Below are 15,265 nucleotides of genomic sequence, written 5' to 3'. Positions count from 1 at the left end.
GATTAAAAACAATCAGACAACATCTTTTTCAACCATTGTATTAATAGTAATTGCACAACAGAGAAGTAATAACTGTTGTGTGATTAAAAACAATCAGACAACATCTTTTATCCACCATTGTGTTAATCAACCTTGGACAACATCACATAATAACTGTTGTCTGAATTAACTCATTCAGACAACATCAAAAAAATCAACCATTGTCTGAAATGCTATTGCACAAGAGCCAAGAAAAAACTGTTGTTGGATTTGAAAACTTAGACGACAGAATATTTCTTGCTGTCGTCTGATTAATTCAGACGACAGTTAAAATGTTTGCTGTCGTCTGATATGTGTTGTCTGATTCCGAAATTGGTGTAGTGCCTTTAAAGGGATCATTATATATTTATATATGTGTGGTATATTTTTTCACAATTGTGGTTAAATATGTTGGGCATTAACTAATGGTTGAAATACAAGCTCTCCAACTTTGAAAATAACTAGTATATATTGATATACATGTACATATATAAATTATTACTGGGCTTTCGGGCCGGGTTTTTAAGGGCGGGGCCGGGCAGGCCTTATTCAGGCTTAAATGGGTCGGGCTTTGGGCAGGGCCTGGGGTTTGAACCCTCCGCCCTAGCCCTGCCTTATGCCCACGCGGGCCGGGCTGAAACAAGCTTTTCTTCGGGCCGGGCCGACTTTTCTTCAATGGGCAAGCGGGCTTTTGCAGGAGTCCAGGCCCGCGGGTCAAATGATGATCCCTTGGTACAAATATTTGCTTGAATCTTTATTTGATGATGTCTTTGTAAAACTTTGTTCGTACACTCTATTCCATCACATTCAAATCACAATCTGTCTCTATATGTAAAGGTTTATTCATCCAAACGAACAAGAACAATTTCAACAACATCCAAATCAAAGGGGGGAGTGCTCATCCTTTTTCACATTTTCTCTGTTCAGAAAAAGGTAGTCTGTGTACCCAACTACATCAGTGTAGAAAGTCTCCCTAACATACTTGTTCAAGGGAGCATTCAGCTTAAACCTCAACACCAAGTCAGGATTCGAGATAAAATCCCAGCTATACGACACTAAATCAGCATCACCGGATGCCACAGTTTCCTAACTCTCTAGTAAACCCTCCACTAGCCATGAATGTTCCTTCATAAGCTTCTCGCACAGTACTCATAAATTGAGCTTCTCTGTCTTCATCAAACTCGGCCAAGCCATGAGTAGCAAAACGAGGCTGAGTCACATGGAGATAGGCGATCTTTGAGCCTTCGTTGTATTGAAGCTTATTAAGCATGTCAATCACATCAAGGCCTAGGCCAAATGGGTTGGAGTCCGTACGTAGCATCATGAAAATCAATAGCTGGTGAGATTCTAACGGCAATTTTATCAGCACCAATGGCTTCAACTACTGCTTGAACAATTTGAATCAAGAATTTGCAACGGTTTGCAAGCGACCCACCATACTCATCAGTTCGATCGTTGATTCCATCTTTCAAGAATTGATCAATGAGGTAGCTGTGTGCCGCATGGATCTCAATTCCATCAAAACCTAAGACACACCATATAAGATAGGAGACAAGCTATGATACTGTGATGTTTATCATACATTGATTTTAAATCTATTTGAACAAAAATTACAATTTATATAAATCAAAATTACAATATTGAGAACAAAGTTACTACATTCGTTTACACTATTTACATGTAGTTAAATCAAAATTACAATATTGACAACAAATTTGTTCAAAAATTTGTAACAAGGTCGTAGGTGGTGTAATCACCATTAATAGAACTAAGATTACACAAAATAGGACTCAAGTTACCACAATAACAACAAATTTGTTTCACATTTGTAAATGTGAGTATGACATACTGGTATGTACTATAGAATTTTCCATAAGATAGATGATAAGGGTCAAAGCTAGCTACTAATATGTGCGATGAAGAGTACGTAAAATTCTCATCTTAGACGTGTTATGTTGTCAAAATATTGAAAATGGCAGTGTAACAATGTTAAGTATTATGGAAATGAACCAATGATGGGACAAATACAAAACTGACCTGCTCGAATAGCATTTAAGGCAGCGCGGCAATACTGCTCAACAATCTGAGATATTTCGTGGGTTTCGAGGCGTCGAGGCTGAGGGTAAGTGTCCTCAGAACCATCTGGCAACGGAACGTTCCATCTATATGAAATGGGATTGTTGGTTGAAGAGACAGGCGAGCCCCCGCCAGGTTGGTAAACTAGAACAAGTAACAAAATGATCATTGTACTGCTGAAGAATGCAATATGAAGCTCTGCCAATTTATATATGTATGTAACAAATTACCTTGATGAGAAGCACGACCTACATGCCAAAGTTGACAGAAAATAATGGCACCTTTGGCGTGAACGGCGTCGACCACCTTCTTCCATTCCTCAACCTGTTCATCTCTATAAATCCCAGGAACACGTGGATACCTGCTTCCACCATAACAAATTACTTCTTCCAACCAACAAATTCGAAATAAACGACTTCCACCACTAGTCAATGAAGCATTGAAAATAATTATCATTGATAAACATTGATAATTATGAAATGATGAGTAATTACCCAACACTCGTATCGGAGAGCGGAGTGGCTTCGGTGATAAGAAAGGCCACCGGGGGTTGATCTCTGAGAATAATACTCAATCATCGCTGGCTGTGGAATTTCGTTCGGAGCTCGACACCTTGTCATTGGCGCAAGCACGACCCTGTAAACGCAAGAATAAATCCATCTAAACATTCAAAGACTGAAAATTACAAACTAAATTCCCTCAATCGTGCCTGCATGTAGTATAATGTATCGAAGAAAATGGTACTTAAAAGAAATGAATATCATTCGAGTTGATATATATAAATACATTGATTGCTAAATGGTACTCCATTCATATTTTTCTGTTCAAATTTGATTCTCTTTGAGAAAGAGATCACACATTACAGATGCATGTTCAGCTTTTACAAAATTATGTATCAAATTGGCCAATGACGAAACCCTATGTGTTGTAGTTGGTAACAAGTTTTTCAAAATAATATTTTGTCCGATTCATCAGACTAATAAAAGGGATACTCTTTTCATTAACCTATATCAATTGAAAGAAAAGAATAACAAAACTGATCTACAAAATATAGAATAGAGAGCTCCCGTTTTCTTGGAGCACCCAGGCCGAAACCCTAGGTTTTGTGCAGAAGTACGGCGGCGGCTCCGCGGATCCTCCAGCTGTGACTAGGACGCCCCGGCATCGAAGATCCAAAGACAGCGACTTGTGTGGTGGTGTCGGTGGTAGAGATCAAACTTGGGTTGGGTTTTAGACTCACTCGGGCTTTGGGTGAGAGATCAGAGATCAATTTTGATCGTTGTGTCGCGGCAGTGCTAAGTGCGGAGAGCTGCGCCGGTCTCAGAGGAGGCGAGCAGATCCTAGCCTTGGAGGAGGTCGTGTATTTATAGCGGCGGAATACCAGCACGTTGGTAAGCGGTATGGAGGCCATGGTTGTTCGGGTAGGGCGGCCACCGGACTGATTTGGTTGCAGCGGCGAACCTGTTAGGGTTCCAGTTTCTTGCTAGTCTGGTGCTGGGTGGAGGGTGGGGGTAGTGGGTTGGCCTTTGTGTTTCAGCCCACTTCCCCTCCTCTTTTTGGCTTGGGTTGGATCTCTTGATGTGTTTGGTGTGGGCTGGCCTGGTACCTAGCATTTGAATTCTAGTCTTTTGCTATTTAAGTTTAACTTCTCTAGTTGTACACCAATTGAGGTCTCTAGGCAATTAGAGTTGTTCTAGCAAGGATTTAGGTAGTGTGGATTTGTGTTCATCGAGCTAGGTGCATTAATAAGTGCGCGACTTTGTTTGCAATGAGAGAACTTGTCATTTGCTTGGCGGCTTGTGTCATCTAGAACTGTTGGTATGAGACAGCTTGTGATGTATGTGCCTTCTGGCCATGGATAAGTTAATTAATGAAGTTATCTATTTCTAAAAAAAAATTAACCTATATCAATTGGACCATTACCTTGACAGTGATTGTTTTTTTTTTAATAATTTTTTTATATTTCAAATGCATGTGTCTTAACACAAACGTGTGATAATTTCGGATCATGCAATAATTACTTATGAATTAATAATATTGACAAGGATCACATAAACGTGGTAATTCAGAACTCCCGACTAATTTCTCTCCCCAAGTAAATGAGAAAAGCATCAAAACAATTAATGCAACTGCGCAGTGAGAAACACGGAATTGAGACTGGACTGACCTGTGAGAGAGATTGAAGTTGCCCATCTTGTAAGGAGAGAACAGAGCTAGTCCTTTTGATGAAGAATCGCCCATTTCATGTATCTTTTCTTTGCTATTTGAGGTATAGAATCACAGATGAATAAAGCTATGTACAATCACTGAACTGGAGTTGTAGAAAGAAATGTTAGAGGTTTTTATATATATAGGAAGACAGTGGCACTCTAAAAGCGTCAACGATGACTCTTCCATTGGTTCTTCTGGTGAGTTCTAACGGTGGCGATCGGGGACTATATAGGCAGGTCACAATGAATAGATTGGGAAAGACCCGAAATAACAGAATCTTGGCCCATGAATGTTTTTTAAATTATCCGACCTCGTTTGCTATGGAATGAGCCTGGCGGGACGGTGTTTCCCCGTGCAAAGACAAGATGACCTACTTGTTTTGACATGGAGGGGCGCTGAGTTGGGCTTGGACGGTTATATTTCGACTCAATCTTTGGATTCGATCAAACTAACCTAAGTGAAGTTGCAATGAAGTTCCCCATAACATAGGGAATCCACACTTCCATAAAAAGGAAACGTTGAAGAAAAATATCTACTTAGAGCAACTCTAACAGGTTTCCTATATTTTGATTTTTCCTTATTTTAGGGAAAAATGAGTCTTTGTGCTCCAATAGATTCCCTATAATTATCCCCCATTTTAGGGATAGTGAGGAAAGAGAAAACCATATTCCCTATATTTACAACAATCTCTAAAATTTTAAAGAACAATTATGGAGATTTTAGAGATTACTGTAAAATAGGGAATCTATTGGAGTTTGAGAAAAAAAAAACTAAAGCTTTGACTTTTGCTTCCATATAATACAAAAATTATACGAAAGTTGTTGGAGTTACTCTAAATTATACGAAAGCTGTTGGAGTTACTCTTAATATATGTCTTTTTGTTCTGATTTGTGACTAGCCTAGCTAATGCGGGGTAGATAATTATATTTAATCAAAGCATGCCATTGCGGTCCATATCTTTTAAAAAGGGAGAGGCGTAGAAGCAATGACTTGGTTAATATCATTATCGTCATGCAATGTATGTAACTATGTATGAACTCATCAGATGAGATGAGATGAGATCCACTAGAGACTCCCAAGACTTGCATGTTTTGCAGGACTGGTTGGGTCTCCTCCGTTGTGATTTGTGCCAAGAAAGTCAGCCACACATGCATATGGGATAAAAGTCATATATGGCCGGCTAACTCTGTTATTTCTACCGTTAACTTCTCTTTTTTGTTTGAATAGTCTTGGTATGTTTTCTTTTTTTTCTTTTTTTTTTATACTGCTTTTGTATGTATATCGTGATGTTTAAATCAGTATTTGGTAATATAACAATTAAATTTATTGAAACTAGTTGGTCGTCTAATTGAATCCGAAAAATGAATGATTTTGATTGCTAAGATCTTCATGATGATTTATTAGATATATATGAAGGAGTAGATCTCTGATTTCATTGATTTTTTGTTTATAAGACTTTCTTTTTTCTTTTTTTGTGTGAAAAGAAATAGAATGTCAATTTTCTTGTGCAGTAAAATTATATATCATGACTCAATTTAATAAGAGCATATTTTACAAACTCTCTATATTGGCTTCTTAGATATTTTGGATAGCATGTTCAGTTTTTTATCAATTTTAACAACTGCACCAGACTCATAGGTTGCTCTTCATTTTAACTTTTAACTATCTCGCTCATAAATATAAAAAGCGAGATGAGACTCTATTATTTGTCAATTTAAAACATTCATTTTAGAGCATTCTATATAATTTATAATTACATTAAATCAGTTTTTTCTTCATCCAATGAATAATATAACTTCAAATCTAGATAAAATAGAGATAACTGCTGCAAACGTATTTTTAAAGTGGCTAGTCAAAATATTTTGGCTAAACTAAAAGAATTGCTAAGATCGCTAAATATGCTCTAACGGATAATAAAAATGTCGTTATCTAAGCAATTTTACATTTGACTATCATTTATAACATTGTCTAACCAAAAGAACTATTTGTAGAATGAATTTCATAAAATGAAGTGAACTTATGATCCATATTTCCTTAAGATATCCACGTGCGCCCACGAAGTTGTCGATACACCCGACATCGTCGAATCTCAAAAGTCTAAAAAAATCAAGTGTTAATTGGCTAACTAGCACACCAGACGTCAACTTTTAAAGTTGACACTCACGTAACCTATTTTTGCGAAATAGATACATTTTCAAACACCAATTAAGCCATTGTTGCCAAAGTAGGCCAAGACCACCAACCAAAGTGGCATTTGCCCAAAGCACAGGTTCTTGCGCCACCAAGACGACAACGAAACACATGAGAATCACTAGTCCACAAAACAAACTAACCTTTAAATTGTGATTATTGAATGAACTATTTTCATTATATAAAGTATCGTTGTGATGACCAATAAAATGTTTCACTATAGAAAATGGATCAAGGTATTTTCCTTGTCACTCAAGAAAATGAAGTTTAGCTAACTATAGATTTTTTTTCCTTGTAACTTAAAAAAAAAAAAAAAAAAAAAAAAAATTTAGATGGAAGAAGCATTAATCTGTTCCACATGCCAATGGATGCTGCTCTCCTCCATTTAATAAAATTCTTAGGAACATAAAAGTCAATTAATACGAGATCAAAGACTGGTCCAAAGTCCAAACCAACCATGGCATTGATTTATGAAAAGGAAAGAAAATGAAAGCCTTTAATTTCTTTCTTCTTCTTTATTGAACAAATTTCTAACCTCACATCCTTACCATTAACAGCTATAATTGCATCCCATGTCAAAATCATACTGGTTTCAATCTTATCTAATTAAAACTCTTATCTAATAAAACCATCATTTTTTACCCTACCTTCCACACCATTATACATTTCTACCCTTCAATTTTTTTACTTCTTGGGTTCTCTTTTTTTTTTCTGCTATGATTTGTTAGGTGCAATTAATATATCAAAGGCTAAAAACAGGTAAGAATCCCAAAGCCAAAAACATATAAACAAAAATGAAACTCACCATACCCCAACAGTGCCCTACTGCCCTAACAATGATGTTGTCATGTTGGTAGTCATCAACTTGGCTCTAATCTACAAGTGAAGTGCTTTGTGGTCCCTCCCCTAACAACATGAGTAGCAAGGGGACAATTTTGTCACCTTCATCATGCCACTCTTACTCTACCAATCATAAAAAATAAAAAAAACAACTTTCGAGTTTCGATTAATGAAAAAGTTGGCAAAACTGTGTCCTGTTAGTTAGTTGGGATAATCAACACTATGAATGTCATACGTTCAGTTCTCGTTGGATGGATAATGATGTAGAGATGTTTTTTCTTTCAGGGATTAGATGTAGAGTCAAAAATTGTCATAAAAAAAATAGAGTCAAAAATTGTGATTAAAATAATGACAATCCATTACGCCACGTGTCCAAGAATCTATTACAACGGTGTGAGCGCTTACACCTCACCAATGCCATCTCCGTCCATAGAAAGAAAGAAAGAAAGGCGCAGTGCGCGCCGTGTGTACCAGAAAGAGAGAGCAACGCCGCACGTAAAGAAACAAAAGCAGAAAATAAAATAAAAAAACAAATAAAGAATTAAAAACCGGAATTAATTTAATTAAGCTTAAAATGCATTAATGGATAGAGCATAAGATGCCCCAGTTACCAAACAGAGTCTGGAAGAAAGAAAAGTTGACACCGTTACAAAACAAAGAAAAACTGACGCTGCTGACCGTCCCCCTCAAGTTCATTTTTCTATGTTATTATTTTTTGGTCCGAAAACACTTTGGAATTGAAATTTTTAATTTAATTTATTTAACGCGGAGGGATTCTACAGCCCTCCTCGTTCTCTTCTCCATTTGGCTCTGAGAACCCTCGTCGTCGAAGAATCATCAGCTTTGTTATGGCCGCCGCCGACTTCGGTCTCTGAAATTTCGTTTTCTCCTTTGGATTTGGCAGTCGGAGGTGAGCTTGTAGTTTTTGCTTTTTCGGTTTTGGTTTTGGAGATAATGATCAGAATTCAATTGTTTGTGATGATTCTGGCTGTGGTATACGGTTGGTTTGTGAACAGAATTCATGCTTAGCAGAAAGTTGAGATGAAAAATGGTGAGCAGGAAGTGGAATTTGTTCTCTCTGTCATATATATATATATATATATATTTTTTTTCTGGTTCTTTTCGGCTTTTGGAGCTTGTTGTAACTGAAAAAGCTAGCAAGAAGTTAACTGATGGATTTTAAGACTGATGAATAAACGTTGAAAGTTATTGAGCTTATGAGCATAAGAATCGGATTTTAATTTGATTTTCGAGCTTATATGTAGCTCCAGAATTAGTTTCTTGTGTGAAATTAATCAGATGTTTGTGTTTTTCTTTGGTCAGTGCACTCGTATGTGCAATTTAGATATAGCTGGAAATTCTCGTAATGGAAGATTGAAGCGAACACGTAAGGGCGTTAGGTATAGTTGAAGTGGGACGGTCTTGACCATGATCAATGATTTAGTTGACTAGGGAATTTTGCAATGATGTGTAGTTGTAAGGCGTGAGTTATTCTTACTGTTTGGTTTTTGTGATAGGAGGGAAGCTTTTTAGTATGGATAAAAGTGAAGGGTCGGGTGGCCCTGGTTGGGGCACTTCGCTTTTCATGCAAACAACGGAAGATGTTGCAAGAGCAGTTGCTGCTGCCGCGGCTGCTGCTACTGCCACACGGCCGTCAGTTGTATATTCCTCGAAAGAAGAAGATGGTGGTAGTCCACTTCAAAGACTACAACGCCAGTTTAATAAAGTGCTAAAAGGCTTCTCAAGTCCTCCTGAAGTGAAAACAGGAAGAACTTACAATCCAGAAGTTTTGACTAGCCAGAAGCGTCAATGGGCAAACTTTCAGTTGCAGCACTTGGTATGCAGTTTCGCTTAGGATCCATTCATGTTCATGCACTATAGAAGCAAAGGTTTCATCCAAAGCATCTCTACTATTTGAGTGTGCAGGATCATAGGTCTTTAAAGGAGCCAACAAGGCTTTTCGAGAGCATGGTAGTTGTGGGGCTTCACCCTAACTGTGATATCCAGGCACTCCAAAGGCAATATTTTGCAAGAAAGTCTGAAGGTGCAGGAAGATTGCGAAGTGCACTTGGTAACCAGAATCAATCTCGAGTAGAACCCAATATTGAACCTCAGGTGGGGTCTCTTTGTCAACAAATGTTAATAGGTTTGCAAATAGATGCTTGGAAGTGATTTGATACTGGATGGTATTAACCATTTCTACCTTCAGGTGTTATTGGTTTACCCTCCGGAAAAACAGCTGCCTCTTCAATACAAGGATCTCATTTCATTTTGCTTCCCAGGAGGCCTAGAGGTTAGCCACTTTCTTGATGGATCTTTTACCACTTGTCCTTTTGAAGTGATCGGTTTGTTTAAAACCACGTCCCTCTATTTGTTTATCCATGTTACTCGGAATCCTGGACATGTATAAAGTTAGATAGTTCTTGATCTTTTGATTTTATTTATGTGTACAAGACAATCTCACCTGATTCTGGGGAATAATATTTACAATAATAACATGCCTCAGCCTTGAATCATTTGCAGTTGTTTTCCTGACATGTTTTTGAATGTATCATATTTGTTCCTGTATATAAGCTTCTCAGATAATAAATAAGGATATGCTGAATTAGTCTGGGTAAATTTGATAACATTTTCAGAACTTCTAGCTGGGGAGCTTTCTCCTCTTAAGGAAAGTGGATTAGGCATCAACTTGGAATTGTAACAGTGTAATTAATTAAGTAGTTCCTGATTTCTTGATCTTCAGTTACATAATCTTGTAGGCAATAGAGCGACATTACTCAAATTCAACTTGGTTGTGAGTCATGATTATTGAGTAGTACTTAATGTAAAGGGTGTAGTGTATTATGTTTACTCTGATACATGTCTATTTCTGTCCTATGTGGATATGTCCAGGTACTCTTTGATTGTTTTTTTTTTTTATATATTTTATTGGGTTCATTTGTAGATTATATTATTTAGTGATTATATGCTAATATTGACACCTTGGATGCTAATGACTTCAGGTTCATGCTGTTGAGAGAACTCCTTCCATGAGTGAGTTGAATGAACTTCTTCTGGGGCAGGTATTACGCTTGGTTGCACAGTATTATATTGAATAATGCTTATGCTGCCATCGTGTATCTTTTAAGTTTTAACAATCAATCTTCACCAAGTTTTGTGGTTTCCTTCTTTAGGAATTGTAGATATAGGTCCAGAAGTGTATCTAGTTCTGTTTCAAGCTTGATTAGTGTTTTTGTCTTTCCTTTTTCTAATTTTCAATGGAACTACTCAGGAGAGTGATGCTCTAGAATTTAGTTGGAGTGGATATAAATCCTCTAAGTCTTTGCGTTTCTATTTAAAACATAGTATTAACCTGCAAATTTGCCAAGGGTAAGTTGAGTTTCTAGGCTGGCCGTAGCATAACTCTTCTTTCTATGGTTTTCAAAACTTGTTCTCCTAAAGACAAGATAGTAGTGCTGATTAATACAGCTGTGGCAGGGTTGTAGAGCTTGTTCTTATAAAACTAAACTATAATGTAGACTTCTTTTCATTTGGTTTAATTTGTAATATTTGTAACTTTTTAGAGACATCTTAATCTTGTGCTTATGTGCAGGAGCATTTTAAACAAAGCGATCTGTCCTTTGTATTTCGGTTACAGGTAATTTGAACTGTTCTGTATCCATGACTCATCTTTGTTAGAATTTCCCTGAATCTTGTTGCAAGTTTTTTCTATAACCTTGACATCCTGTGGAATTTGCCTTTTGTCATTCAAACTGATGCATACCGGTGTTGGAGCATAAAATCATTACTGTTGTCACATGAAACTATAATTTTAGTTCTGACAACATATTGCCTTCAAGTTACTAAGTTGTTGACATGTGTTTTAAGTTGGATTATCATGCAAAGCGAGATTGTTAACAGGATGCAGAACAAATATTAGAGGATTAATTGTTTTCATTGTGTTTGATCACATTTTTGATGTATTTTGATGGGACTTTATGGGTTGTCAGTTAAAAATAAACAAACAATATTTAAGTATTACAAGCCCATTCTACTATGAATGTATGACACCAGGAATATTGTTCTTTCCGCTTTAACATAAACAAATTAATTTTATTATTAGTTGTGACTCAAGTTCTTTATTTCGATGACCCATTTTATACAATCCTTGGTCTGAAGGTTGCTGATGACTCAACTCTGTATGGATGCTGCGTGTTAGTGGAAGAATTGGTGCAAAAACCCTCTGGATTGCTTTCCATGATTTCTGAAAAACATCCTTCTCGCCCGTCTCTGAGTCGTCATATATTAACCACTCGGAGATGTTATTGCATTCTTTCGAGGATTCCTGCCTTTGAGTTACATTTTGGTGTATTGAATAGGTGTGTATACATTGGACGTTCCTACAATGCTTATATTTATATCGATGGTTTGCATTTACTTTTTGAATTAGAAGTTCAGATTCAATCCGCTCTATACTTCTTGTAACTTGATATGTCCCTCTGCTATTTATTGATGCACTTAATGTACGACATATTGTTGATATGGATGTGAAAATGTATGAGATTTGTATCTTGGTATATTTAGGAAAAAGAAATGGTGGCTAAAGGTTCCTGGATTTACGGTTGATTAGTATCCTGTCTAGCAAAAGTCAGAAAACTTGGTTCCAAAGTAGTTGAGTGCCTGGGTGGTAGTCTGTAGGTGAAGGGAATACATATGCTTTCTTATTCATTGGTCACATTAGACAACCATCTTTCCTATTTCGTACCAACAATAAGATTCTTTTATTTTTCCTATCAAAAACAATAAGATTTTAGTTCATCTCATTGCTCAACTTCATATTCTTTTTGCGTTTTCCTGCAGCATCTTCACAGAAGAAAGGTTGGAACGATTAACAAAAGGTATTGGTCTTTTGGATTTAGAATCCCCAAAGGATAATAGAAATGATGAAAATTTAGAGGAAAATACAGAAGAAATTCCAGACACTGGATCACTAAATAGTAGAACAGCGGACATGGTAAATGGCACAGCAGAATTTTGTCAGACAAGCCTAAAAGATGATTCACCTGAGAGAGTTGTTGTTGTTCCAATTCATCCTGAAACCGAGATGGTCAGTTCCAAGATAAAATCTTGTGTGGCAAATACAGAAGTTTGTGAGGTCTATGCTGATGATTTCTCTACAAACAAGCCTGCTTTTGAAAGGCGATTACCAAATGCTGTTCTACCTCTCTTGCGTTACTATCAGTATGAAAGTTCTGATTCTTCCTCCAGGTATAACATTGTTATGCTTTTGTACCTTTAGGATTACTTATATGTATATTAATTTTTTTTTTTGAGTAGTGGAAGTTATCATTTTATCTCTTCCTTACTAATTCTTTGGAGCATAGATGTTGTACTTATGCCATTTAGAAGTGTTTTATGCAGTCTTCAGGGTTCTCCTAGTGAAGACAGGAATTTTAGGAGTGATGTCGATGATATAGAGACGGAAGAGGCATCTTTCTCCGGCCAAGACGATTCTGATCTCATTGATATTCTTGAATGGGCAAAGGTTTTCCTCCTTGGATATACCTAGATATGATTTCTAAGTTTTTTCATGCGAATCTTTGGTCTGACATTGCCTGGTGTCAATTTTTCCCCCATTTTTCTAGGCAAACGATCATGGATCACTGCAGATAATAAGTGAGTACTACCAGTTACATTGTCCTGCCAGAGGCTCCACAATTAGATTCCATCCTTTGGAGCACCTGCATCCCTTGGAATATTATAGACCAGATGAAACAGTTTTACATATTTGTGGCTCAACCATTGATTTGAGGTCCTGTAGTACAAGTCTGGAATTTGCTGAGGTAAACTGTGAAGATAGCGTTACAAACTTTTCCATCTTCAAGTGTGGTTGATTTGGGTTAACTTTTTCCTTTACAATGTCATTCTTCATAAACTACTCTGTGTTCCTGAAAATTCATTGTGTTGTTGGTTTCTATCAGGCGCACAGCGCACTCCTGGCAGAGGAGGAAGCAACTGCATTATCAGTATGGGCTATTGCATGCATATGTGGCTCCTTACGTCTTGAAAATGTTAGTTACTTTGGATCTGATTTCAAATTTATATTGGTTTCTCTTCCCCTTGGAAGTAGTTAACTACTTTAACAGCATTTATGGAGAAAGTTGAGGGTGCTATGTTGATTTCTTTTCTTTTTCTGAATTACATACAAGATGGTATATCTATCTACTCATGCTCGTAGTAGATTCTGAAATATCTTCTCCAATTATGAACTGATTGTTAAGCAGAATTTTTGCACGAGCAAATTACTCAACATTCAGACCTTGTTTAAAGTGGAAATCAATCTGAAAGCCTCCTCTCTATTTCTAATTATGAATTACTGTTGTCAGAGCAGAATGATATCTTCCATCTGGCATATCAGATGTTGCTTTTTTCAGTCAGAATGTATTCTACTGACGTCTTATGTCGATTATTGGTTGTATGTATGTACATAGATATTGTTGATTCTTATAGCTTATTGATTCTTTCACACTGCAGGTATTAGCAATGTTTGCAGGAGCACTGTTGGAGAAGCAAATTGTAATTATTTGTTCCAATTTGGTATGTAATATACATTCTATGTTTCAGTTTAGGTCTAAACTGTTGGAGTGATTATGAAAAGTTCATAATCCGCATACTTGTTTTGTCCATATGCTCTGATTATTTAGTTTCTTGACTCAATATCTATTATCTTTTCTACTGTCCAGGGTATCTTATCTGCTTCAGTGTTGTCCATTATCCCTCTAATTCGTCCCTACCAGTGGCAAAGCCTACTAATGCCAGTATGAGACTTTCCCATGATAAATTACTTCTTAAAGCCAATAATTGCATCTCTATTTTCATGTGAGAACTAAATCTGCATAAATTTTCCAGGTTTTACCAAGTGACATGATGGACTTTTTGGATGCACCTGTTCCGTACATAGTGAGTTCTCAATTTATTGACTGTTATACACTGTTTTGAAAAAAACTGTGGTTTATCTGGATTCGGAATTTCCTTCGTATAAATGCTCCGTACTGGGAACCTTTTCATGCTCTAACTTATTATTTGAAAGCCAATTTATTGAACTATTTACCATATACTTTAATCATCATTTGTTTGACTTCTCCAATTAATGTACCAAATATCCGAGCTTAATACCCCTCCTTCATAGAAAGTTAAAAACCATGTTCTGTATATTCATTTTTCCAGGGGAACTGTGATGACCCATGTATTTTGGTTTCTGTATCCATTGTCATCTGCTTTCTTTCTTCTAGATACTCGTAGTACTATATATGACATTTAATTGTTTACTAATAGTACTTCTCTTCCATAGGTTGGGGTGAAGAACAAAACACATGAAGTACAGTCCAAACTATCTAATGTAATTCTGGTTGATGCCAACAAGAACCAGGTCTGTTGTTTCTGAGCAATTTAAATTTTACCTTACTGCAACTCCAATATGCTCAGGCTAATTGTTGACCATATGCCTTGCAATAAACAAAGCATAAGTTTGTATATGTTATATTAACTATTTCTAGCAATATTTTTCTAGGTTGCATAGTTTATGAAACATATTTTTGAAGTTTTATTCTCAGTATAGCATTGTTATATTAGTGCATCTTGCGTTTAGTAGATTCTCTAGCTTCTGATGTATATTTAATGTTTTATTACAATGCAAGCAATACCCAGTTCAAACAGAAAAGAAAATAATAATTATGCTAGAATCTGATTTTTCTCCAATTGCATGATGATGCAATAGGTGAAGTCACCAACAATACCTCATTTGCCACAACATCGGGAATTATTTTCAGCATTAAGTCCTTATCATGCAAAGCTTGTGGGAGAGAGTTTTTTGGCTAGGAAAAGACCAGTGTATGAGTGCACAGATAGAACAGGTATTTTCTGCTTTTTTCTTTTTGTCGGAGTCAAATCA

General features: G+C 36.6%; 1 protein-coding gene and 1 pseudogene across 1 annotated transcript; one reads left to right on the top strand and one right to left on the bottom strand.

Moving 5' to 3' along the window:
- Positions 1 to 900: 900 nt before the first annotated feature.
- LOC133727120 (12-oxophytodienoate reductase 3-like) lies at positions 901 to 4,501 on the bottom strand (annotated as a pseudogene).
- Positions 4,502 to 7,955: 3,454 nt separating this feature from the next.
- On the top strand, positions 7,956 to 15,259 carry LOC133713847 (uncharacterized; the record flags this gene model as incomplete). The annotated part of the gene is made up of 17 exons (XM_062139883.1): positions 7,956 to 8,245; positions 8,352 to 8,386; positions 8,853 to 9,172; positions 9,262 to 9,450; positions 9,545 to 9,628; positions 10,338 to 10,397; positions 10,928 to 10,972; positions 11,494 to 11,693; positions 12,175 to 12,582; positions 12,736 to 12,859; positions 12,960 to 13,157; positions 13,296 to 13,385; positions 13,849 to 13,911; positions 14,058 to 14,132; positions 14,224 to 14,274; positions 14,666 to 14,743; positions 15,092 to 15,259. Coding segments are annotated over exons 2-17 (2,163 nt in total), but the record flags the coding sequence as incomplete, so codon positions are not given.
- Between the last annotated feature and the right edge of the window lie 6 nt (positions 15,260 to 15,265).

The sequence above is a fragment of the Rosa rugosa genome, chromosome 1 (assembly GCF_958449725.1).
Source record: "Rosa rugosa chromosome 1, drRosRugo1.1, whole genome shotgun sequence".
NCBI lineage: Eukaryota > Viridiplantae > Streptophyta > Magnoliopsida > Rosales > Rosaceae > Rosa > Rosa rugosa.
Note: the sequence above shows the minus strand (reverse complement) of the source record. Positions and strands in the feature narration are given on the sequence as shown.